Here is a 24704-nt window from a genome sequence, read left to right on the forward strand (position 1 = left end):
CCTTAAATTTGGTATATATTTAAATTTTTTCATTGATTCATATTTATGCGTATAGAAGAGTAGACATATAGTTCTACAGCTTAATGAATTTTCACAAACTACCAGCACAAGAAACAAAATATTACCAGCCCCCCCAGAAACTTCCATTATGCTGCCTTCCAGTTATTAGCCCTCTCCCTGCCATCAATGATAGCAACTATCCTGACTTCTAACATCATAGATGAATTTTTTCTGTTTTTGTATTTTGTATAAAAGGAATCATACAGTCTATACTTTTGTGTCTGTCTTCTTTCTTTCAACATTACTTTTGTGAGATTCATCCATATTGTTGTGTGTTATTATAGATCATTCATTGTCATTGATGTGTGGTATAATTTTAATACATTTTCATTTAATAATTTTTATATTTTAATTTTTAACTATACAATTAGTCTCTTGCCCATCTTTTCCCACTAGAATGTTAATCCCATGAGAGCAGGGTCTTTGTTTTGTTTACTGCTATTTCCATCTCTCACAGTACTTATTACATAAAAGTGTAATTATTTTAACTATTTCCCCTGCTTGACATGGAAGAGATAATATCTTGTTCAATTTTCAGTCTCTAAAACCCCAAAACAGTGCTTGGCACACAGTGGGTGCTCAAGACTGTTTGTTGAAAGAAAAGAATTCTTTTGAATTTTTTTCTTTGTATGTGGGTCGCCACCTCAGCGTGGCTGACAGTGGTGTAGCTCCACGCCCAGGATCTGAACTCACTAACCTGGGCTGCCGAAGCTAAGGGCACCTAACTTAACCACTGCACCACAGGGCTGGCCCCTGTATTTTTTGTTAAATACAAGAAAGTCCATAAAATGTGAGCATTTTGTTGTAGGAGTTGGTAAACTACAGTCCACAGCTGGCAAGCAAAGAATGATTTTTAGATTTTTAAAGAGTTGTAGAGACAAAGAAGAATATATGACAGAGATGATATGTGGCCTAAAAACTCTAAAGTATTTCTGTCTGGCCCTTCACACAAAAAGTTTACAGGAAATTATTATGAGGTTAATGCCATGTGATCATTTCTTAGGTCAAGAAGTAAAATATTTCCAGCTCCCTGGAAACCTATATACTCTTCCCTGATCACAACTCCCTCCCTCTACCCTAGAAATAACCACTATTCTAATTTTTATGATTATCGTTTGCCTTTCCATGAAGTTTGACCATCCATGTATGTATCCCTAAACAAAATAGTTTAGTTTTATCATTAGGTGAATTTTATTAATTGTGACATTTAATCACAGTGTTTAAATCTTCTGTTATTCTGATTTTTGGCTGTTTGTTCTATCAGTTACTAAGAGAGGTATATTTATGTCCCTCATGATTGTGGGAGTTGTTGGTTTCTTCCTGTATGTATTTATATTTTTGCTTTATGTACTATTAAGTGACCCCTTCATCTCTTGTGATGCTTTTTTGCTCTAAATGCAGTTTATCTGATATTTAATATATCTAAACCATTGTGTGGTATAAATACTTCCATTTTTATACTGTCAACTTTTCATTATTATGTTTTCAGTGTATCTGACAAATATCATATAGTTGAATTTTTTTTTATTTAGTCTAAAATCTTTTTTTGTGTGTGAGGAGATCAGCCCTGTGCTAACATCTGCCAGTCCTCCTCTTTTTTTGCTGAGAAAGACTGGCCCTGGGCTAACATCCATGCCCATCTTCCTCCGCTTTATATGGGATGCCGCCACAGCACGGCTTGCCAAGCAGTGTGTCAGTGCGCACCTGGGATCCGAACCGGCGAACCCTGGGCCGCCGCAGTGGAGCGCGTGCACTTAACCGCTTGTGCCACAGGGCCAGCCCCTGAATCTTTTTAACTTCAACATTTATCTTACACTTAATATAATTATCATTATATTGGGTTTAAATATACCATCTTTTAATGTGTTTTCTATTTAACCTGCCTGTTCTATGTTCCTTTTTCTTTCATTTGGATTGATCTTTTTAAAATCATTTCATAGTTTTCTCCTCCGTTGGTAACTAGGTCCTGTTTGGTGTTTCTCTTAGAAATTACCACATGTATCTTTAATATGTCAAGGTTTGGTGTTAATAGTATCTTTATCCTCTTCTCAAATAAAGGATGACCTCAGAACATGAACTTTATTTACCTGCTACTGCCTTGGTGGTGGTGGTGTAGTTTTCATTTTGCCTTTTTTTAGCCTCATAACACATCATTATTTTTTTACTGTTGGTGTTCATTTAGATTTATCTGTATACTTGTCTCTTTCTTTGTACTTGTTTCCTTTGTGCATCTTCCACCTTCCCCCTATGGTCCTTTTCTTTCTGTCTAAAGTAGTCCTTCAGTATTCTTTTAGTATGTATCTGCTGGGGGTTAACTATGTTGTTTGCTTAAATAACTTTATTTTGCCCTTATTCTTGAAAGATATTTTTGCTGTGTATATTTCTAGATTGGCATTTTTTTCTTTTAACACAGGTATCATTACCATCTTCTGGCTCCCGTTGTTACTATTGAGAAAACGCCTTTCATTGACTTGTTATTTCTTTGAAAGTATCTGCTTTTTTTCCCCTTGGCTGCTTTTAAAATCTTTTTCTGTGGTGTTATACAGTTTCACTATGATGTGTCCCTATCTCTCTTGCTTGTGATTTGTTGGTATCTGCAGGTTGGTGTCTTGCGCCTCCTCTGGATAATTATTAGCCATTGTCTCTTCAAATATTATCCGTGCCCTGTTCTCTGCCCTCCTCCTATGAAATTCCAACTAACCATATGTTACACCATCTCACTTTATCACTATGCCTAAATTCTTTTTCTGTTTTCTTTTTGTCTCTATATGCTCCATTCTGGATAGTTTCTTGCCTTTCAGTTCCCAAATTCTCTGTTTTGTTGTATCTAAAACAGTATACAACTAAATAGTTGTATCTATTGCTGTTAACCCCGTTGAATTCTTAATTTTTGTTATTTTATGTTCTTGCAGAGATTTTCAAGCCTGTCTTTTATTTATTTTTTATTTTTTATTTATTTATTTTGTGAGGAAGATCGGCCCTGCGCTAACATTTGCGAATCCTCCTCTTTTTTTGCTCAGGAAGACTGGTCCTGGGCTAACCTCTGTGCTCATCTTCCTCCACTTTTTATATGGGACACAGCCACGGCATGGCTTGTGAAGCGGTATGTCGGTGCATGCCCGGGATCCAAACCGGCGAACCCCGGGCGACCGCAGCGGAGTGCGTGCACTTAACCGCTTGTGCCACCAGGCCGACCCCTGTGTTTTATTTTTTTTAATCTAGTAGACATAATTGTTTTATAATCTGTGTCTGATAATTCTGGTATTTGAAGTTTTTATGAATTTGTTTCTGCTGTCTCTTGTTTTTCCCAGTTGTTGCTCAGGGCTTTATTTCTTTTATGCCTTTTTTTTTTTTTTTTTTTTTTTGACTGTGTGCCACTCATTGTTCTTGAAAAATTATTTGCGAAATTTCTTTGAGATCTGGGAAGAAGATGTGTTTCTCCAGGGAAAATTTTTATTTGCTTCTTCCAAGTGCCTGGAGATTTTACCGATATAATACTACTTTAAACTGCTGAATTCACGGCTTACATTTTGTTTGTTTGGTTTGTTTGTTTGTTTCAATCAGCCAGGCAGTACTGATTTGGATTGTGTTAACATTTCTCAGGATAGCCCCTCACCCCCTGCATTGACAAGGCAGCTTCCTTGCAGCTCTCTGAGAGTGGGGGAAGTTTTTCTTCTGGTTTACTTTTTCCCTCAGAGTGTAGCCCTTTGGATGCCCAGCTTGAAATGGGACGGGTTTCCTATTGAACTCCCTACCTTGCGTGGGCTTTGGCCTGTAACTGTCCACTTGGCAACATGGTACCTTGGAAATGGAAATTCAAGATCTACAGGTACCCTTAGGGCAAATGTGACTTTGGTACTTCTTTTACCTGTCTTGTTCTTAATTTCCCTTAGATTTTGCCCTGGCAGATCCCTAATCCCTACTATTTTATCAATTCTTTGATGCTTTTAATGTCTTTTTTTCATATTTTATCCTATCTTTATAGTTGTTTTCTAAGGGAGGTTGGTTCAAACATTCTAGCCTGCTGTATTTCCAGAAATATTTTTAAATCTTTCAGCCCTTGGCAAGTATTTATTGAATACATAACAGAATGATTAATTTTAAAATTTCAGCTTCAGAGATACATTCTCCCATGTAATGAGAATATTGTGAATTGGTATCACAGGTGTTTTGCAGCCTGAATTTAAACTGTTGCCTTTGGTAGGGTAGGAGTGTTGGTCTTAAAGAAGATGGACTCAACTCATAGATCAAAAAACTAAAAAACTAAATTCCTTTGTTAGAACTTAGGATCATTTTGGTTAGTTAGTTTTACTTTTTATTTTAAATAGTTTTTCCTGATAAAGGTATACAGGCTGATTATAAAAGTCTAACAATTCAGAATTGGTAAAATAGAAAGTCCCCTCCAAAAGAGCTATCATCAAAGAGTTCACTGGGCATATATGTATGCATGCATGTTCATATAATAGATCTCCTCGTTTCCGGTGTATTAATTTATTCAGCTAATATCCTATAAAAATTTTGTATTCTATAAATAGTGCTGTAATGAATGTCCTTGTATGTATGTTTGTACTTATGCATTTTTTTCCCCTTTGGATAAATTTCCAAAGTATAATTCCCAAGTCAAAGAATATACTCACTTTAAAATGTCATCATGTGATTGTTAGCAGGTTGTCAGCAGTTTGAGAGTCCCAGTTGTACATTCCCTTATGATCCTGAGTTTTATCATTGTAATCTTTGCCAGTGAGAAAGATACCTTGTTTCACTTGCATTTCTTCATTAGTGATATTAGTGAAAAGATTAGTGATCTTTTCATTTGTTTAATGGTCTTTTGGATTTCTCTTTTAATGCTTGTTCAAGTCCTTTGCCTATTTGTTTATTGGAGTATTTGTTTCTTCTTATTGATGGGTAGGAGCACATTATTTATTAAGATTGTTAACTCGTTGTTTATATTGTAAATATTTTTGCCTATTTGTAATTTTATCTTTTACCTTTGTTTATGCCGATGTTCACCTCAGAAGTAAAAAAATTTGAAGTAGTCAAATTTATCAGTGTTTTTCCTTGATGATTTACTGGTTTTGTGTTATTCTTAAATGTTCCTATATGGTTTATATTTTTAATGTCATGTTTAAAAAGCCCTTAACACTAGGAAGTCGTAAAGCATTTGTTTATATTTTCTTATAATTTTTATGTTTAAGGAAGCAGTTTACTTTTTCTTTTTTTCTAATATGCAAATATCCTACTATCTTTTTAAAAGTTCCCATAATTTGAACTGCACTTTAATCACAAATTATACATCCATATTATATGGGTCTGTCCCTGAGTTTTCTCTTCTGTGCCACGATCAATGTGTCTACTCCTATACCAGTATTATACTGATTTAGTTAATGTTGCTTTGTAGTAAGTTTTAAAAGCCAGTCAGGTTTCCCTGATACTCTTTTATGTAGCTGTTTTTGATTATTTTTTCAAGTCAACCTTAGAATTAATTTGTGAAATTCCACAAAAACAATCCCCCAAAAGAGAGCAAGAGAGAATCTAAATGATCACTATACCACCATGACACTCTCTTGCAAAAAAAAAAAATAAAAAGCTCTGAGCATTGGCTTTTAGAGTAGTTTGACATCTATAAAATTTGAACCCAGAAGCGTGGTATTACCTTTTAAGTCATCTTTTATATCTGTCAGTAAAGCTTTCTCTTTATATGTAATCTGCATATTTCCTAAGTTTATTTCTAAGTATTTTATAGATTTTTTAAAATCTTGAATCTGCCTCTTTTTCCGTTACATGTTCTGATTATAATCAATTGTTGTTGGTATATGGAGAAGCTATTGATTTTTGTATGTTTATTTTTATATTTGGCCATCCTACTGAACTCTTATTTGTTGTTTTTCCTTTGTGAATAGTTATATCATCCAAAAATGACACTTTTTCATCTTTAATATTTTCCAGTGTTTATACCTCATATTTTTTTTCCTTACCACATTGGCTAAAACTTCCATGATAATGTTGAATAATTATGATATTTATATGTTAATCCCTGTCCAGTTCCTAATTTTAATGAAAGTATCTCTAGTATAACACCTTTAAATATATTTGTGTTGATTTCTGAAAAAAATACTCTATGTATTAAAGGTAGAGACGACTTTTTTTTTAAAGTTGCCTAACAATGTGCAAATCCTTTTTGGCATCTAAAGGGAAGAATCTTGATTTTTTTTCCCCCCTAACATTAATGAATTATATTAGTAGATTTGCTAATAATGAATCATGCTTACGTTTGTGGAATAAACCATACATAATTGTGGTATGTTATTCTTTTAGTGTACTATGGAATTTGTTTTGCTTGTAATTATTTTAGATTTTTGCTTCTAAGTATAGTATGGTGAGACAAGATTGAGAGCGAAATAAACTCTACTTATAAAGTAGGGAACAAATGTCTTAATCTTCATTACCTACAGATTGGAAATAACACTTCCTTTGTAGGATTGAGGGTATTATGAGGATGATTTGTTGAACTCGACAAAGTAACCTGCAAATTGAGAGTTATGTAAATATAGAACCATTAAAATGTAATTTTCTGGAGTTTGAGTAAGATACTAACTCAGGTTTATAGGTAGGTTATAATCCAGTGATGATATCATTATGCTCTCTATATTTGTTTTCAGAGAAGGTTTTTTTAAAAAATTCATCCTTCTTATATTCAATAACTATGTTTTAATCTATTGCATGTTTTGGCAATGTCAAATATTCTTTCTCATGTAATTTGTGTGTTTTCTTTAATGTTTTCCAGCGGCGCGTAGAACAGCCCCTCTATGGTTTAGATGGCAGTGCTGCAAAGGAGGTATCGGAGGAGCAATCCGCTCTGCCAACCCTGATGTCAGTGATGCTAGCAAAACCTCGGCTTGACACGGAGCAGCTGGCGCAGAGGGGAGCCGGCCTCTGCTTCACTTTTGTTTCAGTGAGTACGAAGGCTAAGTTCATGCAGATCCTTGTTGCCCTGGAGCTCCTTGATGAAGTTTGACTAATTATTTTGAGAGAGATGATAACATTTCTAACTCTGTGTCACTTCTAAAGGTAATTTGCTTTTACTCAGTCCCCTTTGGTTCACAGGGCTGAAAGAGACTGCTTTGTCAAAGTCTGAGCACACCATGGAAAGGAAAACACCATCTGAGGTTGACAAAGAAATAAAGAAAATACAGATCAAATTCCATTAAAACCAAAGTACTTGTATAATTAAAAATAGAATGTCCAAACTCCAACCATCACTTATTTAGAGCAGTATTCAAGTCAGTAAAATTTTAGCGTCTAGGCAGGCATTCTAGAGCGTGCTTACCAGGCATTCCCCCTCTGTGGTATTTGAGCGACCTACGTGCTTGTCTTCTCTCACCTCTTCAGAGTGTTGATGCAGTTACTTTTTCCAGGAATATTTGGCTACCTGTTTGCTCCTTTGAGTTTGCTTCTTTCTCCCTCCTTGAGGAACAAGAATTTGAGTATTATGAAAGTTTGATTCTGTTTTTATTTGCCAAATTTATAATGTAGTTTGACTCAAAAGTTGTTACTTTTCTTGGTTTCTGTGCCCTTCCAAGTACTTGTTTGTTGCCAGGGATGGTATAAAGTAAGAGAAAGCTCCATTGCCCTATTCTTCTGTTTTTAGGGACATCTTTCAGAGCTAAAATCACCATTGACCTAAATCTCTTTCCCTCTTACTGGTTCATTTTTTCCAGGTATAATCTTAAGTTTCCTCTTTATTTGCTCTGTGGATTCTGAGTTGTTAACCCATGTGCAATTGTATTCAAAAAGTGAAATAGTGAGTGTCTTAAGGAAAGGAAATAAAAATAATAAAATAGATAGGGAACCATTGTCATTATTTGGAATACTTTCTTTTAGTTATTATTGCTTTCTTTTAAGAAAGAGATAATAAAATTTTTTAAACACTTACAGAATTTTTTTTTTTTTTCTGTGAGGAAGATCAGCCCTGAGCTAACATCCATGCTAATCCTCCTCTTTTTGCTGAGGAAGACTGGCTCTGAGCTAACATCTATTGCCAATCCTCCTCCTTCCCCCCACCCCCAAAGCCTCAGTAGATAGTTGTATGTCATAGTTGCACATCCTTCTAGTTGCTGTATGTGGGACGCGGCCTCAGCATGGCCGGAGAAGCAGTGCGTCGGTGCGCGCCCGGGATCCAAACCTGGGCTGCCAGTAGCGGAGCGTACGCACTTAACCGCTAAGCCAGGGGGCTGGACCCGTTTACAGAATTTTTTAATCATCAAAAGAATGGAGAAACTTCTTGTGTGAAGACAGTATAATTTTATCCCTGGGTGGCAAGGAAACACAACGTAAAATGGGAGAATTGAGCAATATTATATTGTGAGTGGACCTGACAGCAATATGGAATAGTTTGTATGAGGATGTGGTACCCTATAGTATTGTTTCAGAGAATGTGTCTGTCTGTCTGTCTTTGTATGTATATATTTCATTGTGTGCTTACTATTCACTGATATTTGTTAAGTCTTCATCTTAGATCTAACTTTCTCAGGCAAAACCTTGGATAATCAGGGGGTTATTTGTCCTTTTGTTCTTTTTATTGCCTTAAAAACTACCTCCTTTTCACTTGAAGGGAGTTCCCTTTATCCATTCCACAAATGTTTACTGATTGCCCACTGTGTGATAGGCATATAGTTAAATACACAGGATTTCAATCAGTAAGAACTCGTTTTCCTAATGTAAGCGTTCCATAAAAGGTATGGGCATGCGGGTTTTCAGTGGGTGCATATGAAGGACTACCGCCTGCTTAGTCCTGTCAGCTAGCACACTCAGGCTGTCAGAGGAGTTGCAGATGCTACAGCCAGATTGTTCTCACGTGGAAGAGAATTGGCAGAGAAGAGTAAGAAAATGATAATGTCTGAAGAAAGAAAATGGAAACAATATAAAAACCAAAGGCCTGAATGCTTTGGTATAGTTCTATTCCAGCCAGGATATAAGCTTAGTAATATAAAGAAGGGAAAAAGCAAAAGAGTTAACATTAATATACAACAAGTATTGTAGATCAATAGATCAAGACAAGCAGTTTCCTTAAAAAATAGGCAAAGTCTATGAGCAGGCAATTTTACAGCAAAAAAAAAAAAAAAAAGCAAGTGACAACATGGAAAAATGTTTAACTTCAGCCATAGAGAAATGCAAAATAAAACGATAACATTTTTGACCTATCAAATTGGCAAAGATTAATAAATTTGATAATTCTCAGTGCAAGTGATGGTTCAGACACACATGCAGTTTTATACTGACTATAATAACTATGCAGTCATTTGGACAAATTGGTAATGTATCTCAGTGTTAAGTTTATATATCCCTGGGTCCAGAAATTCGATTCCCATAAAACTACACAAAGATGTTTGTTGTATTGTTTATAATTGCAAAAATCTGGAAGCAATTTCCCTCTACCAGTGTTTCAAAGGAGCTTAGAACAAGGGTATCTGTGACCTCCACATTGCTAAATCCGGTGATAAGTTCTGATACCTTATCCAACGTGATTCATTAGCCACAGGTGATCACTCCCTCCTTCTTCAAGCACCTGCCCTTCTGCTGGCTTCTACTCTTTTGGTTCTTCCTCATTTCCCAGTTCCCTAAACATTGGAGTGCCCCAAGGCTCAGTCTTCAGACTCTTGTCTACCTTCATTCTCTACATAATCTCATTTAGTTTCTTTGCTTTAATTACCACCCATATGCAGAAGACTTCCAGGTTTATATCTCTAGCCCAGAGCCCTGTCTTGAATTCCAGACATATGTCATCAGTTGCCGCTAGTCATTTAGGTCTAATAAGCATATCAAATTGAACATATCCAAAACTGAATTTTTCATTTTGTCCCCCCGCTCCAAACCCGTTTCTCCCACGGCCTTATACATCTCAATAATTGTCAACTCTGTTCTTCTAACTGTTTAAAAACCTTGGAGTCAGGGCTGGCCTGGTGGCATAGCGGTTAAGTGCGCACGCTCCACTTTCGTGGCCCGGGGTTCGCAGGTTCAGATCCCGGGCGCGCCGCGCACCAACGCACAGCTTGTCAAGCCATGCTGTGGCGGCGTCCCATATGAAGTGGAGGAAGATGGGCATGGATGTTAGCCCAGGGCCAATCTTCCTCAGCAAAAAATAAAGAGGAGGATTGGCATCAGATGTTAGCTCAGGGCTGACCTTCACTCCCTCCCCCGCAAAAAAAAACCTTGGAGTCATTCTTGTCTCTTCTCTTTATTTTATACCTCAATTCCAAATCCATTACCAAGTCTGATTGATTTTACCTTCAGAATATGTTCAGAATCCTACCATTTCCCACCTCCTTTATTACTACCACTCAAATCTAAACCATTGTCTCCCACTGAGATTGCAGCAGTAGCCTCTTAACTGGACTCTCCTTCTACCTTTGTTTCCTTTTAATCTGTCCTCAACAGATCAGAATGATCCTATTGAACCGTAAGTCCAGTCATGCCACTCCCCTGCTCAGAAGTGCTTAAAATGGCATATAAGGTTCTACATGGTCAGTTTCCTACCACTCTGACGTCTCTTACTACTATCTTCCTTCCTCATCAGTTCCATCCACACTGGGTACTCTGCTTTCTCAAATACTGTCTGGCCTGCTCTCACCTCAGGGCCTTTGCACTTGCTGTTGCCTTTGCCTTAACATTCTTCCCCCAGATGTCAGCATGCCTTTTTCCCTCAGTTCTCTCTAGTCTCTGCTTCAATTTACCCTATTAGAGAGACCTACTCTGACTACACTGTATAAAATAGCAACTCCTCTCTGCCCACCCCATTTTCTAGCTCTTGTGCCCTACTTTGTTTTTCTCCTTAGTCTTATCTCCAGCTAACCTGCTATAATTTACTGCTTTATCTGACTCCCCCACTCCCCTCTGGAATGTAAGCTCCATCAGGTCAAGGACTTTTCCTTTGTTAACTTTTGTATCTCCAATACCAGAACAGGGTCTGCTCTAATAGACACTCAGTGTAAAGATATGTTGCATGAATTAATAAAAACATCCTTCATATTGTTGTTACTGCCGCCGAGTCAATTCTGATTCCTAGCAACCCCATGTACAGCAGAGCAGAATCCTGCTTAGTCTTTTTGCGCCATCCTCTCAGCTTTTAGCGCTCTATCAGACAATGCTCTGCTGCTGTTCACAGGGTTTTCATGGCCAGTTTTTTCAGAAGTGGGTGGCCAGGTCCTTCTTCCTAGTCTGTCTTAAATCTGGAAGCTCCGACAAAACCTGTCCACCGTGGGTGACCCTGTTGGAATACGGTGGCATAGCTTTCAGCATCACAGCGACAAGCAGCCACCACAGTATGACAGCTGACAGACAGGTGGTGTGGTTCCCTGACTGGGAAATGAACCCTGGCCTCATCAGTGAGAGGACTGAATCTTAGACTACTAGACCAACAGGGCTGGCCTGTCCTTCATATAGGGACTAGTTAAAGAAAATAGAATGCAGACATACAATGGAATGCTATACAGTTGACAAAAGAAGTGAAGTACATATATGTTAACAATGAAAGCTCTCTAGATATGTGTTGATAAATAAAAATAGCAGGTGGCAGAATATTATGAGTTTGATCCTCTAAATATTTAAAATATTGTTACATAATTTTATATATTTTAATATGAGAAATTTGATTTTTAATTGATTTTTTAATAGTTTATAACATTGTGAAATTTTGGGTTGTACATTTTTGTTTGTTCATCACCATATATATGTCTCCCTTTACCCCTTGTGCCCACCCCCCACCCCCATTGCCTCTGGTAACCACAATACAGTTTTCTCTGTCCATGTGTTGGTTTATATTCCACATATGAGTGAGATCATACAGTGTTTGTCTTTCTCTTTCTGGCTTACTTCACTTGACATAATACCCTCCAGGTCCATCCATGTTGTTGCCGAGGGGATGATTTTATCTTTTTTTATGTCTGAATAGTATTCCATTGTATATATATACCACATCTTGATCCAATTGTCAGTCGAGGGACACTTAGGTTGCTTCCACTTCTTGGCTATAGTGAATAATGCTGCAATGAACTTAGGGGTGTATAAGCCTCTTTGGATTGTTGATGTCAGGTTCATTGGATAGATTCCCAGTAGTGGGATAGCTGGATCATAGGGGATCTCTATTTTTAATTCTTTGAGGAATCTCCATACTGTTTTCCATAGAGACTGCACCACTTTGCATTCCCACCAGCTGTGTATGAGGGTTCCTGTTTCTCCACATCCTCTCCCACATTTGTTGTTTTTTTGTCTTGGTGATTATAGCCATTCTAACGGGCGTGAGGTGATATCTTAGTGTTGTTCTGATTTGCATTGCCTTGGTGATTAGTGATGTTGAACATCTTTTCATGTGCCTATTGGCATCTGTATATCTTCTTTGGAGAAGTGTCTGTTCATTTCCTCTGCCCATTTTTTGATCGGGTTGTTTGTTTTTTTGTTGTTCAGTTGTGTGAGTTCTTTATATCATTATGGAGGTCAACCCCTTGTCAGATATATGTTTTGCAAATATTCTCTTCTAGCTGGTGGGTTGTCTGTTCATCTTGATTCTGGTTTCGTTTGTCTTGTAGAAGCTCTTTAATCTGATAAAGTCCCACTTGTTTATTTTTTCTTTACTTTCCCTAGTCTGGGTAGGCATGTCATCCGAAAAGATTCCTTTAGGACCAGTGTCAAATAGTGTGTTGCCTGTATTTTCTTCTATGAGTTTTATAGTTTCAGGTCTCACCTTCAGGTCTTTGATCCATTTTGAGTTAATTTTTGTGAATGGCGATAGCACATGGTCCACTTTCATTCTTTTGCATGTGGCTGTCCAGTTTTCCCAACACCATTTATTGAAGAGACTTTCCTTTCTCCATTGTACGTTCTTAGCTCCTTTGTCGAAAATTAGCTGTCCGTATATGTGTGGTTTTATTTCTGGGCTTTCAATTCTGTTCCATTGATCTGTGTGTCTGTTTTTGTACCAGTAGCATGCTGTTTTGATTACTATTGCTTTGTAGTATGTTTTGAAGTCAGGGATTGTAATGCCTCCAGCTTTGTTCTTTTTTCTTAGGATTGCTTTAGCTATTTGGGGTCTTTTGTTGCCCAATATGAATTATGGTATTCTTTTTTATATTTCCGTGAAGAATGTCAGTGGGATTCTGATTGGGATTGCAGTGAATCTGTAGATTGCTTTAGGTAATATAGACATTTTAAGTGTGTTTATTCTTCCAATCCATGTGCATGGGATGTCTTTCCATTTCTTTATGTCATCGATTTCTTTCAATAATGTCTTGTAGGTTTCATTGTATAAGTCTTTCACCTCCTTGGTAAGATTTATTCCTAGATATTTTATTCTTTTTGATGGAATTGTAAATGGTATTATCTTTTTGAGCTCTCTTTCTGTTAGTTCATTATTAGCATACAGAAATGCAACTGATTTTTGCAGATTGATTTTGTTTGTTTGTTTGTTTTTTTGTGAGGAAGATCAGCCCTGAGCTAACATCCGTGTTAACCCTCCTCTTTTTGCTGAAGAAGACCGGCTCTGAGCTAACATCTATTGCCAATCTTCCTCCTTTTTTTTCCCCAAAGCCCCAGTAGATAGTTGTATGTCATAGCTGCACATCCTTCTCGTTGCTGTATGTGGGACGCGGCCTCATCATGGCCGGAGAAGCAGTGCGTCGGTGTGCGCCCGGGATCCGAACCCGGGCCACCAGTAGTGGAGCGCATGCACTTAACCGCTAGGCCACTGGGCCGGCTCTGCAGATTGATTTTGTATCCTGCAACTTTGCTGTAGTTGTTGATTATTTCTAATAGTTTCCAATGGATTCTTTAGGGTTTTCTATATATAAAATCGTGTCATCTGCAAATAGTGAGAGTTTCAGTTCTTCGTTGCCTATTTGGATTCCTTTTATTGCTTTTTCTTGCCTAATTGCTCTGGCCAAAACCTCCAGTACTATGTTGAATAGGAGTGGTGAGAGTGGGCAGCCCTGCCTCGTTCCTATTCTCAGAGGAATGGGTTTCAGTCTTTCCCCGTTGAGTATGATGTTGGCTGTGGGTTTGTCATAAATAGCCTTTATGTGTTGAAGTACTTTCCTTCTATACCCATTTTGTTGAGAGTTTTTATCATAAATGGATGTTGTATCTTGTCAAATGCCTTCTCTGAGTCTATTGAGATGACCATGTGGTTTTTATTTTTTGTTTTGTTGATGTGGTATATCACGTTGATTGATTTGCAGATGTTGAACCATCCCTGCGTCCCTGGTATAAATCCCACTTGATCATGGTGTGTGATCTTTTTGGTGTATTGCTGTATTCGGTTTGCCAATATTTTGTTGAGAATTTTTGCATCTATGTTCATCAGCGATATTGGCCTGTAATTTTCCTTCTTCATATTGTCTTTGTCTGGCTTTGGTATCAGGGTGATGTTGGCCTCGTATATATTTAAATTATAAGGATATAATTTTCTAAATCGTAAAAATAATATATGTACGTGGCCCATAAAAAATTAAAGTGATGGAGAAAAGTAAAATTCTTCTCTTTGCACCCCTCAGAGGGATAACCACTGTTAACAATGTGTTTTAGATTTTCTGATTATCATTTTAACTTCAAATAATATATCTCTTATTTAATCAATTTCAAACAAGATCTGTTTACTTACCATTATCAGAGATGAGTTTAGCATACTCATCACTATGGCCCAGCTTCCTTTCTTATCTTTCAATCTTTTAGTTATGTGTGTGATATTTAGTTTGTCATTTTAACTATAATTCTTTTCTGCTTTATAAATTATTCTAAAACTTGAAAACACTTAAGGAGAGTTTATAATATTATGGTTGTTTCATTATTAGGCATTGCAAAACCAAATGATTTTATTGGATTCACTTATAAGAAAACATTCCTAGTCATTGAATTAGTTTTGATTGGATGAGACAGTTCCAGTTGTCAAGGTCTACTGGATCTTTGTTTTTTTTAATCCTAGGTCTATTATTTCCTTGAAAGCTACATCTTTTAACATTATACAAAATATTCTCTTTTTGTGTGTGAGGAAGATCAGCCCTGAGCTAACATCTATGCCGGTCCTCCTCTTTTTGCTAAGGAATACTGGCCCTGGGCTAACATCCCTGCCGATCTTCCTCCACTTTATGTGGGACGCCGCCACAGCATCGCCTGACAAGCGGTGGGTCGGTGCGCGCCCAGGATCCGAACCTGGGCCGCCAGCAGTGGAGCGCGCGCACTTAACCGCTACGCCCCGGGGCCAGCCCTATATAAAATATTCTTAAAAGCTTACTTTTTTAAAAAATATAGTTTGCTTTTTTTTTTTTTTTTTACACTGAAGTGTTTTAAAGTACATTTCAGAAATCTTGATCTCCTATCCCTAAATAACTTAACAGGCATTTTCTAAAAAATATTAACATTTTCCTAGATAGCCAGATTAGCATTGTCACACTTACCTTTTATTAGTGTCTATTCTTATGTAATATAGACCTTTCCTCTCATTTTCTGGGCCTATTGGGCTATACCAACATACATTTGTACTAGAAAGGCAGATTAAATGCTTATTAGTTCTTTCCTTTTCAGTTTCAGCTTAAATTTTTGAAATAAAATTTTAATTTTTAAAGTAAGGAGTACTTTATCAAATGGTGATAAATAGCTTTCTCTTCTTTCATTATCATATGGCCTCATGGATTTTAATGGATGTATACTAGTAAATATCATTCTTTTTGGTGCTTAGTTGCTCACAGCCTTATTTATCCTTTCATCAGTTGATGGACATTTGGGTTGTTTCCACTTTTTGGTTATTATGAATAATACTGCTGTGAATATTCATGTACAAGTTTTTGCATAGGCATATGTTTTCATTTCTTTTGGGTATATACTGAAGAATGGAATTGCTGGGTCATATAGTAACTATTTTTGAGGAACTGCCAAACTGTTTTCCAAAGCAGGTGCACCATTTACGAACCCAGCAGCAGTATATATAAGTATATATCCACATCCTTGTCTACACTTGTTATTGTCTGTCATTTTGAGTATAGCCATCCTGGTGGGTATGAAGTGATATCTCATTGTGGTTTTGGTTTTTATTTCCTGAATACTAATGATACTGAGTTTTTTTTTTCATTTGCTTATGGCCATTTGAATATCTTCTTTGGAGAAATGTCTATACAAATTCTTTGCCCATTTTTGTTGTTGAGTTATAAGAGTTCTTTATATATTTTAGGTATTAGACCCTTATCAAATATATGATTTGCACATATTTTCTTCTGTGGGTTGTTGTTTTACATTCTTGAACGTGTCCTTTAATGCACAAAAGTTTTTAATTTTGAAATAGTTCAGTTTATCTGTTTTTTCTTTCGTGACTTATACCTTTAGTGTCGTAGCTAAGAAGCCTTTACCTAACATAAAGTCATGAAAATCTACTCCTATGTGTTTTTTTGTTTTTTTGGTTTTTTTTTTTTTGTTTTTTGGTGAGGAAGATCAGCCCTGAACTAACATCTGATGCCAGTCCTCCTCTTTTTGCCGAGGAAGATCGGTCCTGGGCTGACATCTGTGCCCATCTTCCTCTACTTTATATGGGATGCTGCCACAGCATGGCTTGATGAGCGGTGCGTCAGTGCACGCTCAGGATCCGAACCTACGAACCCTTGGGCCGCTGAAGCGGAGTGTGCGCACTTAACCGCTACGCCTCTGGGCTGGCCCCTACTTCTATGTTTTTTTCTAAGTGTGCTTTTAGCTCTTGTATTTAGGTCTCTGATCCATTTTGTGTTTTTGTGTATAGTGTGAGGAAGGGGGTTCAACTTTATTCTTTTGCACATGGGTATCCAGTTGTCCCAGCACCATTTGTTTGAAAAGACTATTCTTTCTCCATTGAATGTCAAAAATCAACTGACTGTAAACGTAAGGGGTTTATTTCTGGACTCTCAATTCTGCACCAGTGATTTATATGCCTGTCCTGTGCTAGTACCATACTGTCTTAATTACTGTAGCTTTGTAGTAATCGAAGTTTTGAAATCAGGAAGTGTGATTCTTCCAATTTTGTTCAAGATTGTTTTGGCTGTAGGATCCCTTGCATTTTCATATGAATTTTAGGATCAGCTTTTCAATTTCTATAAACAAAGCAGCAGGGATTTATAGCAATTATGCTAAATCTATAGATCAATTTGGGAGTATTATCCTCTTAAAAATATTAAGTCTTCCAATCCATGAACATGAGGTATCTTTACATTTATTTAGGTCTCTTTAATTTCTTTCAGTAATGTTTACAGTTTTCAGTGTTCAGATCTTGCCCTTCTTTTGTTAAAATTGTTTCTAAGTATTTATTCTTTTTGATGCTATTGCAAATAGAATAGTTTTCTTTCTTTTTTTTTTTTTTTGTGAGGAAGACCAGCCCTGAGCTAACATCCAGTGCCAATCCTCCTCTTTTTGCCGAGGAAGATCGGCCCTGGGCTAACATCCGTTCCCCTCTTCCTCTACTTTATATGGGACGCTGCCACAGCATGGCTTGATGAGCGGTGTGTTGGTGCGTGCCCAGGATCCGAACCAGCGAACCCTCGGGCCGCCGAAGTGGAGCATACGTGCTTAACCACTGCGCCACCGGGCTGGCCCCTAGAGTAGTTTTCTTAATCTTATATTCAGATTGTTCATTGCTAGAATATAGAAATACAATTGATTTTTATACGTTTTATGTATTTTGTATCCTGCAATCTTGTTGAGCTTGTGTTTTAGTTCTAATAGTTTTTTGGTAGGACCTTCTGTATACAAAATCATGTCATCTGCAAATAGAGATAGTTTTACTTCTTTTCCAATCCGGATGCCTTTTATTTTATTTTCTTACCTAGTTACCCTGGCTAGAACTTCTAGCACAGTGTTGAATAGAAGTGGTTCAAGTGGACATCCGTGTCTTGTTCCTGATCTTAGGGGGAAAGCATGTGATCTTTGACAGTAAGTATTATGTTAGCTGTATGGTTTTCAGAGATGGCTTGTTTCGGGTTGAAAGAGTTCCCTTCTATTCTGAGTTTGTTGTGTGTTTTTATGATGACAGGGTGTTAGGTGCTTTTTCTTCATCTTTTGAGATGATCATATGGTATCTCTTTGTTCTTGGGGTTTATCCACTATTTACCTTTTTCCTCCATTAATCCTGCTTGTTGTATGGTAGGCTTTTTCACATTTAAAACTTATCTTTTTACCTCAGAGAAATTTTATTTTATTGTTCTTCGATTATGAACCCCTCTGGAAAGCCTGTTAGATCATTTTGGAGACACTGTGCTGTTCATGTTTCTTAACTTTTCTTTCGTGCCCTATTTGACTTTTTGTTTTATCTTCTGGGAGATTTTCTGGACACTGTCTTTCAGATTACTGATTCTGTATTCAGCTATGTTCATTTTGTTATTTAGCTCATCTATTTAGTTTTTAAAACTTTGATAATCTTGTTTTGTCAAGTTTATTTTTTATGTCCTTTGCTACTTTTTCATTTTTGTAATATCCTCTGAGCCTCTCTGAACATACTTTATTTTTAAAGTTGTTTTTATTGAATGATCTGTTTTCTCTTAGATTAGGTTTTGTTTTTTCATATTGGATCTTCCTCTTTGTGGTTTTCTTGAAAATGTGTATTTAGCTTTAGTTGAATGAAGTATTAGGGTGATTAGTATGGGTTGTTGGGATGGATTTTTCTCTGCAGTAGCATAGTACTGCTCCCCAAATAGCTCTCCCCCGCAGAAGGATGGGAGAGCTGACTGTGGTCTCTCTGTGTCTGGTAAACTCTAGGCAGAAAGACTAGCTGCTCTACAAGCATCAAAATAAGGAGGGCTTTGTTTTGATGGACAGAAAGCTTTAATTTGGAAACACCCCACTGAATCACATTCTAGTACCCTTAGTTTGCTGGGAGAAAACTTAGAATCAGAAATGAGCACATGTAACAAAGCATTTTAACAAAGCCCATATACCAAAATCTAGAAGTTTATAGAAGAGGCTTTTAGTCAGTCATGTGATTCTTATTGGCTCTTATCATAAATATAGTTCATTCATATTTGTTTAGAAACTAATTTTTAAATGAGAGGATTGTAAGAGTAATCTAATGATAACTGAAGGAAATGATGCTCATATCACAGTGCAGTGTAATACTTGAGGTTCATAATGGTGGCCCTTAATCAGGAGGGAAAGGTCAGATTTGCTGCATTGTGGAAAGGGTAGAGAACATTCTCAGTTATTTGAACTCTCCTAGACCTGGCTCTAATCGCAGCTCTGCCACTTATAAGCGGTGCACATTGTTTAACTTCTTTGAGACTGGTTCCTCATTTTTGACTTCTTCGATCCCCACATCAGTCTTCTCTCGTCCCTAGGGTTCTTGTACACAGTCTCTACCTGGAATGACCCTATCGTCTCCCCTCTTTGACTGTTTATTTTCTTCAAATCTTAACTCTGATATTATTTCCTCAAGGAATTTATCCCCGAGTTTCTAGATTAGGTTATGTACCCCATTACATACTCTTATAATAGCACTTATCCTAATTATAATTTTGCATTTATTATATGATTGTTTATTTAACAGTTTCTTTCAACAAATACTTACTGAGTGTTTAATAAATCTTCTCTTGGACTGTAAGCTTTATTAAGGCAGAGTAATGACTGGGTCTCTGGGTTTTCTTTGTTTTTCTTGGCCATTGTGTCCCTAGCACCTAACACAGTTCTTAGACATAGAGAGTACTCAGTGAGTAGTTGTCAAATGAATAAAAATGGACGTAATAACACTGCCTGCCTTTCCAGGCTCTTGTGAGCCTTCAATGTAATTATGTGTATGAAGTGCTTGACTTGCTTGCGGCCTGGTCAAAACAGTACCTGTGACTGTTAATGCGAGGCAGTCAATCAATCTACTGTGGTCATTGAGAGTGGTTATTGTGGACACAGATGGCCCTCAATGCTTGTTCCCCCACTTACTAGCTCTGTGACCACGCATAGGTGCTTAATATTTCCAATTTGTATTTTTTTATGTATAAATAAAAATAGTAATAGTAATCACGGTATAGGAGTTTGTAAGGATTACATGTGATCATGACAGTGATGCAGTTAGCTAACAGAAATTGCTCAATAGATGGCGGTTATAGCATTGTTAATATGTTAATGAATAATAAAAATAATTAAAGAATGTATGGAAAGTATCTGGAAAAAATTCACATGTGGAAACACTGCGTTCTCTGATGAGATAGTAATACTGTATTTCTATTAGCGTGTAATCCTCAGAATATCCAGTATTTCCTAATTGTGTCTGTGGTGGGTTGTACTGTGTTAGGTGCAGTCTAGTTTTTAAAAGGACTTTGGGGAGTATAATGATTGTATATTCCTGAATAGTTGTATTATATTAAATTCTAAACCTTATAAATTTAAAGATGCCTTAGGATATCCTATCAATTGTGTGTAAAAATCATAGTCAGCAACTGACAGTATTGGAAATTGACCTGGATTTTTGGACCACCACGTGTTCATGGGTAATATTTGCAGGGTTAGGAGACTATTCTGAATAGTAGGTCACAGTTCTTTCTGCCTGGAGTCACAAGCATCCCCTGTGCATTGTATGTTTTTCTGACAAAAGTATATTGAAATACAAGTGAAAAGGGCATATTATTACAGGAATAACTTTTAATTTTCTCTAATTTACATATTTAAAATTCATTTCTAAGCATTTGATACTTTAAACTATTTATAGGAACATGGTCCAAGCCACTATGTCTAGTCCTTGTTTCTTATTTGAATTGTTTTACTTTCATCTTGGCCACATGGCCCTGACTTTTGACTTTCATCAGAAAACAGTTTGTTTTATGTAGAGTTAATCATTTACATTCATACATATATTTGTGGAGAAAGATGCAAAACTTTCTTGTGATTGGTGATATACATTTATTACAGGCTCAGCAAAACAGTCCCTCTTCTACGGGATCTGGCAACACAGAGCATTCCTGCAGCTCCCAAAAACAGATTTCCATCCAGCACAGACAGACCCAGGTAGGTTGCTGATCGATAAATGATCAACAGAGAAGGAAAAGATCTGCTTAGGAATAAACACTAACCACATATGAGGTCTATGAGTCCTCTCTTTGTCTTCCATTTATTTCTCCGACTTCACCTCATTATTTGTGTGTATTATATTCAGAACTTGCATTATGAGTATTTAAAGTCTTCTGGAAGGTGCTTTAACTTTTGAGGTGTTTCTTTGCCTTTCTGGTGTATTGCAGCAGAAACGCTTATAGTGCAGCATGATGTTGAGGAAAAAGCACTCACTTTGGAGAACTCTAGGCTTGGGTTCAAATTCTGGCTCTGCAACTTATACTTGATCTCTTTGGGCCTCAGTTTTCTTGAGTACAAATTATCTGTAAAATGTGGTTGATTCTAATTATCTCAGACAATGTATACAAAATACATATTAGAACAGTGCTTACAGTAGGCTTCAATGGATGTTAATTCCCTACTGTCGTATGAAAGTAGTTGATTTATTCCTTGTACCTGCTTATTTGACAAGACCTAGCTAAACTTCTTTTAAGTTGTGTCACAGCAACACAATTTCCTCCTTATAAACAGTCTTCAGAAACTCTTTTTAATTTAGGGAATGTTGTAAACATTCAAAGATAATATCTGAAAAGGATAGTGATATATCCTCCATTTTGTGATATTGAGCTAGTCATATAGTATACTGGGTTTTCTGGAAGCCTCTTGGCACTGTGTTGTCTTCAAGACAGGATGCTTGGCAATCTAAGAGAATTTCTTAAATCTCAAGAGCTATATAACTCTCAGGAGCAGATTTCAATTTTATTTGACTTAGTGGCTTTTGGACAATTAGACTTAGTTGAGCATTCAGCCAACTTCCTTTCTCCCCTGTGGTTGCTCTTTGTCTCCACTAGGTGGCGTCTTAGTTCTTTGGAGATTTGGGTCATGTCTCTGAAGTCCTTTTCTATTCAAAGTTAGTTTCATTTCTAGGGTATTATGTTTCTGTATTGTTCAGTGTACAGTAGTTTGAGAATTCATGTATTTGATTCCAGAGTTAACGTGTTTTTGAAGTGCAGATGTACCAGAATATAAGGCTTAAAGAATAGGATGAGGAAAGCAGATTTAATTTCTTGAACCATGTGATTCCAGGCTATTTTGTTTAGCAAGTGCTTTTTTCCAGAAAAGTAATGAGAAAAATGTGATGATGTGGTATTTTGAGACTAATCCTAAATTTGTTTTCTCTTTGTCTCTATAGTCTGACCTCACAATAGAAAAAATATCTGCACTAGAAAACAGTAAGAATTCTGACTTAGAGAAGAAGGAGGGAAGAATAGATGATTTATTAAGAGTAAGTATTAAAATGTAGTAAGAGATTTTATAACAAGCACTGATTGATGTTATGTGTATTTGGATTATGTGCATATCAGAGATAATTACTATAGCCAAATAACAAAGTTAAATAATAAACATTTGGATATTTTCCTTTAACCTGAGGGAATCTGAGTAGGAGGAGCCAGGATCAAACCTACGTTCTTTTTTTGTTTGCTGAGGAAGATTCATCCTGAGATAACGTCTGTTGCCAGTCTTCCTCTATTTTGTATATGGGCTGCTGCCATAGCATGGCCACTGACAAGTGGTGTAGGTCTGTCCCCAGGAACCAGACCTGGGCCGCTGAAGTGGAACACACCAAACTTAACCACTAGGCCACTGGGGCTGGCCCATCAAACATGCGTTCTGAGGACCATCTTTAAATTGGAAATCTTATTTTGTAGAATTTTAGTAAGTAAGTATATACTAGAGAAATAGATATGTGGAGTATTGTATTTCGTCTGGAACTGTGGGGTATAAAATGGTGTTTTCCGATTCCAGAGAAGTTATTTTAATATTCTTGAGTTTTTAAAACTACAAATACTTTTCAGCCCTAATTTTGCATTTTGTATCTTTTATAACCCATTCATCTAAAGTTTTTTGTGCTTACAAGAGAAACTTTAAAAATAGCTAATCTGGAATTAAAAAGATACCTCTATAAAATATACCATGATAATTAAAAAGCATTTTTTAATATGCAATTTGGCGTATTCATAGTAAACTTACTGTTTTCTTGTTAGAAAAGCAATACATGCTCTTTATAACAAATTTAGAGAATACTGAAAAAATGACACCCATAATTCCATTAACTGAGGTAAAACATTTGATTCAAAACATTTCCTTAAATAATTTTTTTGAGCCATTTCTAGTATATATATATATATGTATGTATAAATACATGTATACATAAGTATTACTAATTTATAAATAAAATTGGCTAACATTTTTATCTTCTCCAGTGATTTAGAAAGTGTCGGTTTGCTCTTTGTTTGTACTAATCCAGTAGTTTTCAGACTGGCTCCATGAGTCCCTGAATGTTTTATAGAGGACCCTCCAGGGCTCCCATGACACAGTTGGGTGCGGATCTGCAGCCTTGCTTTTACCAGTTTTTCTTATGGGGTAAGACTTTGTTTGAATAAAGGGTTATGTTTAAAGATAATAAAAATCACTGTATTTGTGATTATCTCCCCTCCAAAAATTTTTACCTAGGGGCCGGCCCCATCGCTTAGCAGTTAAGCGCATGTACTCTGCTACTGGCGGCCCGGGTTCGGAGCCCGGGCGTACACTGACGCACCGCTTCTCCAGCCATGCTGAGGCTGTGTCCCACATATAGCAATTAGAAGGATGTGCAACTATGACATACAACTATCTACTGGGGCCTTGGGGAGAAAAAGGGCAAAAAAAAGGAGGAGGATTGGCAATAGATGTTAGCGGAGGGCCGGTCTTCCTCAGCAAAAAGAGGAGGATTGGCATGGGTGTTAGATCAGAGCTGATCTTCCTCACACACAAAAAAAACAAAAAAACTTTTACCTATATTTCCCTAATTATCAAAATATGGTATAAAATAGTGTATTTGACTCCCTCCTATGTAAAACCTGGAATTTAGCACGTGTCTAGACTAAGCCTGATCTTTACGAGTAAAATCTGATGTCTTTAGACTATTATTATTAAATTATTTTTAATATATAAGAATAACTCTTATATTTACAGGCAGTTTTATGACCAAATTTACAACAGTTACACATTATTTCTTAAACTGGCTTCAAAGCTCATTGGCAGTAATATATATATTTTTTTTTTTGAGGAAGATTAGCCCTGAGCTAACATCTGTTGCCAATCCTCTTTTTTGCTGAGGAAGATTGGCCCTGGGCTAACATCCATGCCCATTTTCCTCTACTTTATATGGGACACCGCCACAGCATGGCTTGATAAGTGGTGCATAGGTCTGCACCTGGGATCCAAACCTGAGAACCCCTGGCCACTGCAGCGGTGCGCATGAACTTAACCACTATGCCACCGTGCTGGCCTCCTCCCCGCTTTGTTTTTGTATTCCAAAAATTATGCCAGGGTACATCTATATATGGGTCTCTATATTTTTATTCTGGAAATGTGTGGTTATGCCTAATTTTTGTCTTTTTCCATCTTATGTTGGCCTCTTCCTTGGTTTCTAGCTTGGAACCCTGATCTCTATCCTTTCTTTCTGTCATTTTATGTCTCATTTAATATGCTTGCCCTTTTCTTCTGAATCTCATTAAACGTTAATTTTGTCTTCCATATATTTTCTACTATTTACTGCAGCTCATGTGAATTTT

The 24704-nt window shown here is 36.8% G+C and overlaps 1 protein-coding gene across 4 annotated transcripts in view; it reads left to right on the forward strand.

Annotated features, from left to right (window-relative positions):
* TLK2 (tousled like kinase 2) overlaps positions 1-24704 on the forward strand; it is a 130722-nt gene that overhangs the window by 55076 nt on the left and 50942 nt on the right. For all 4 annotated transcript variants that reach the window (XM_058561295.1, XM_058561296.1, XM_058561294.1 and 1 more), the window contains 3 exons: positions 6845-7012; positions 20950-21045; positions 22280-22372. In XM_058561295.1, coding sequence (XP_058417278.1) covers positions 6845-7012; positions 20950-21045; positions 22280-22372 — 357 coding nt within the window. The remainder of the gene's footprint in view (positions 1-6844; positions 7013-20949; positions 21046-22279; positions 22373-24704) is intronic.

This window comes from Diceros bicornis, chromosome 18 (genome assembly GCF_020826845.1).
Source record: "Diceros bicornis minor isolate mBicDic1 chromosome 18, mDicBic1.mat.cur, whole genome shotgun sequence".
Lineage (NCBI taxonomy): Eukaryota > Metazoa > Chordata > Mammalia > Perissodactyla > Rhinocerotidae > Diceros > Diceros bicornis.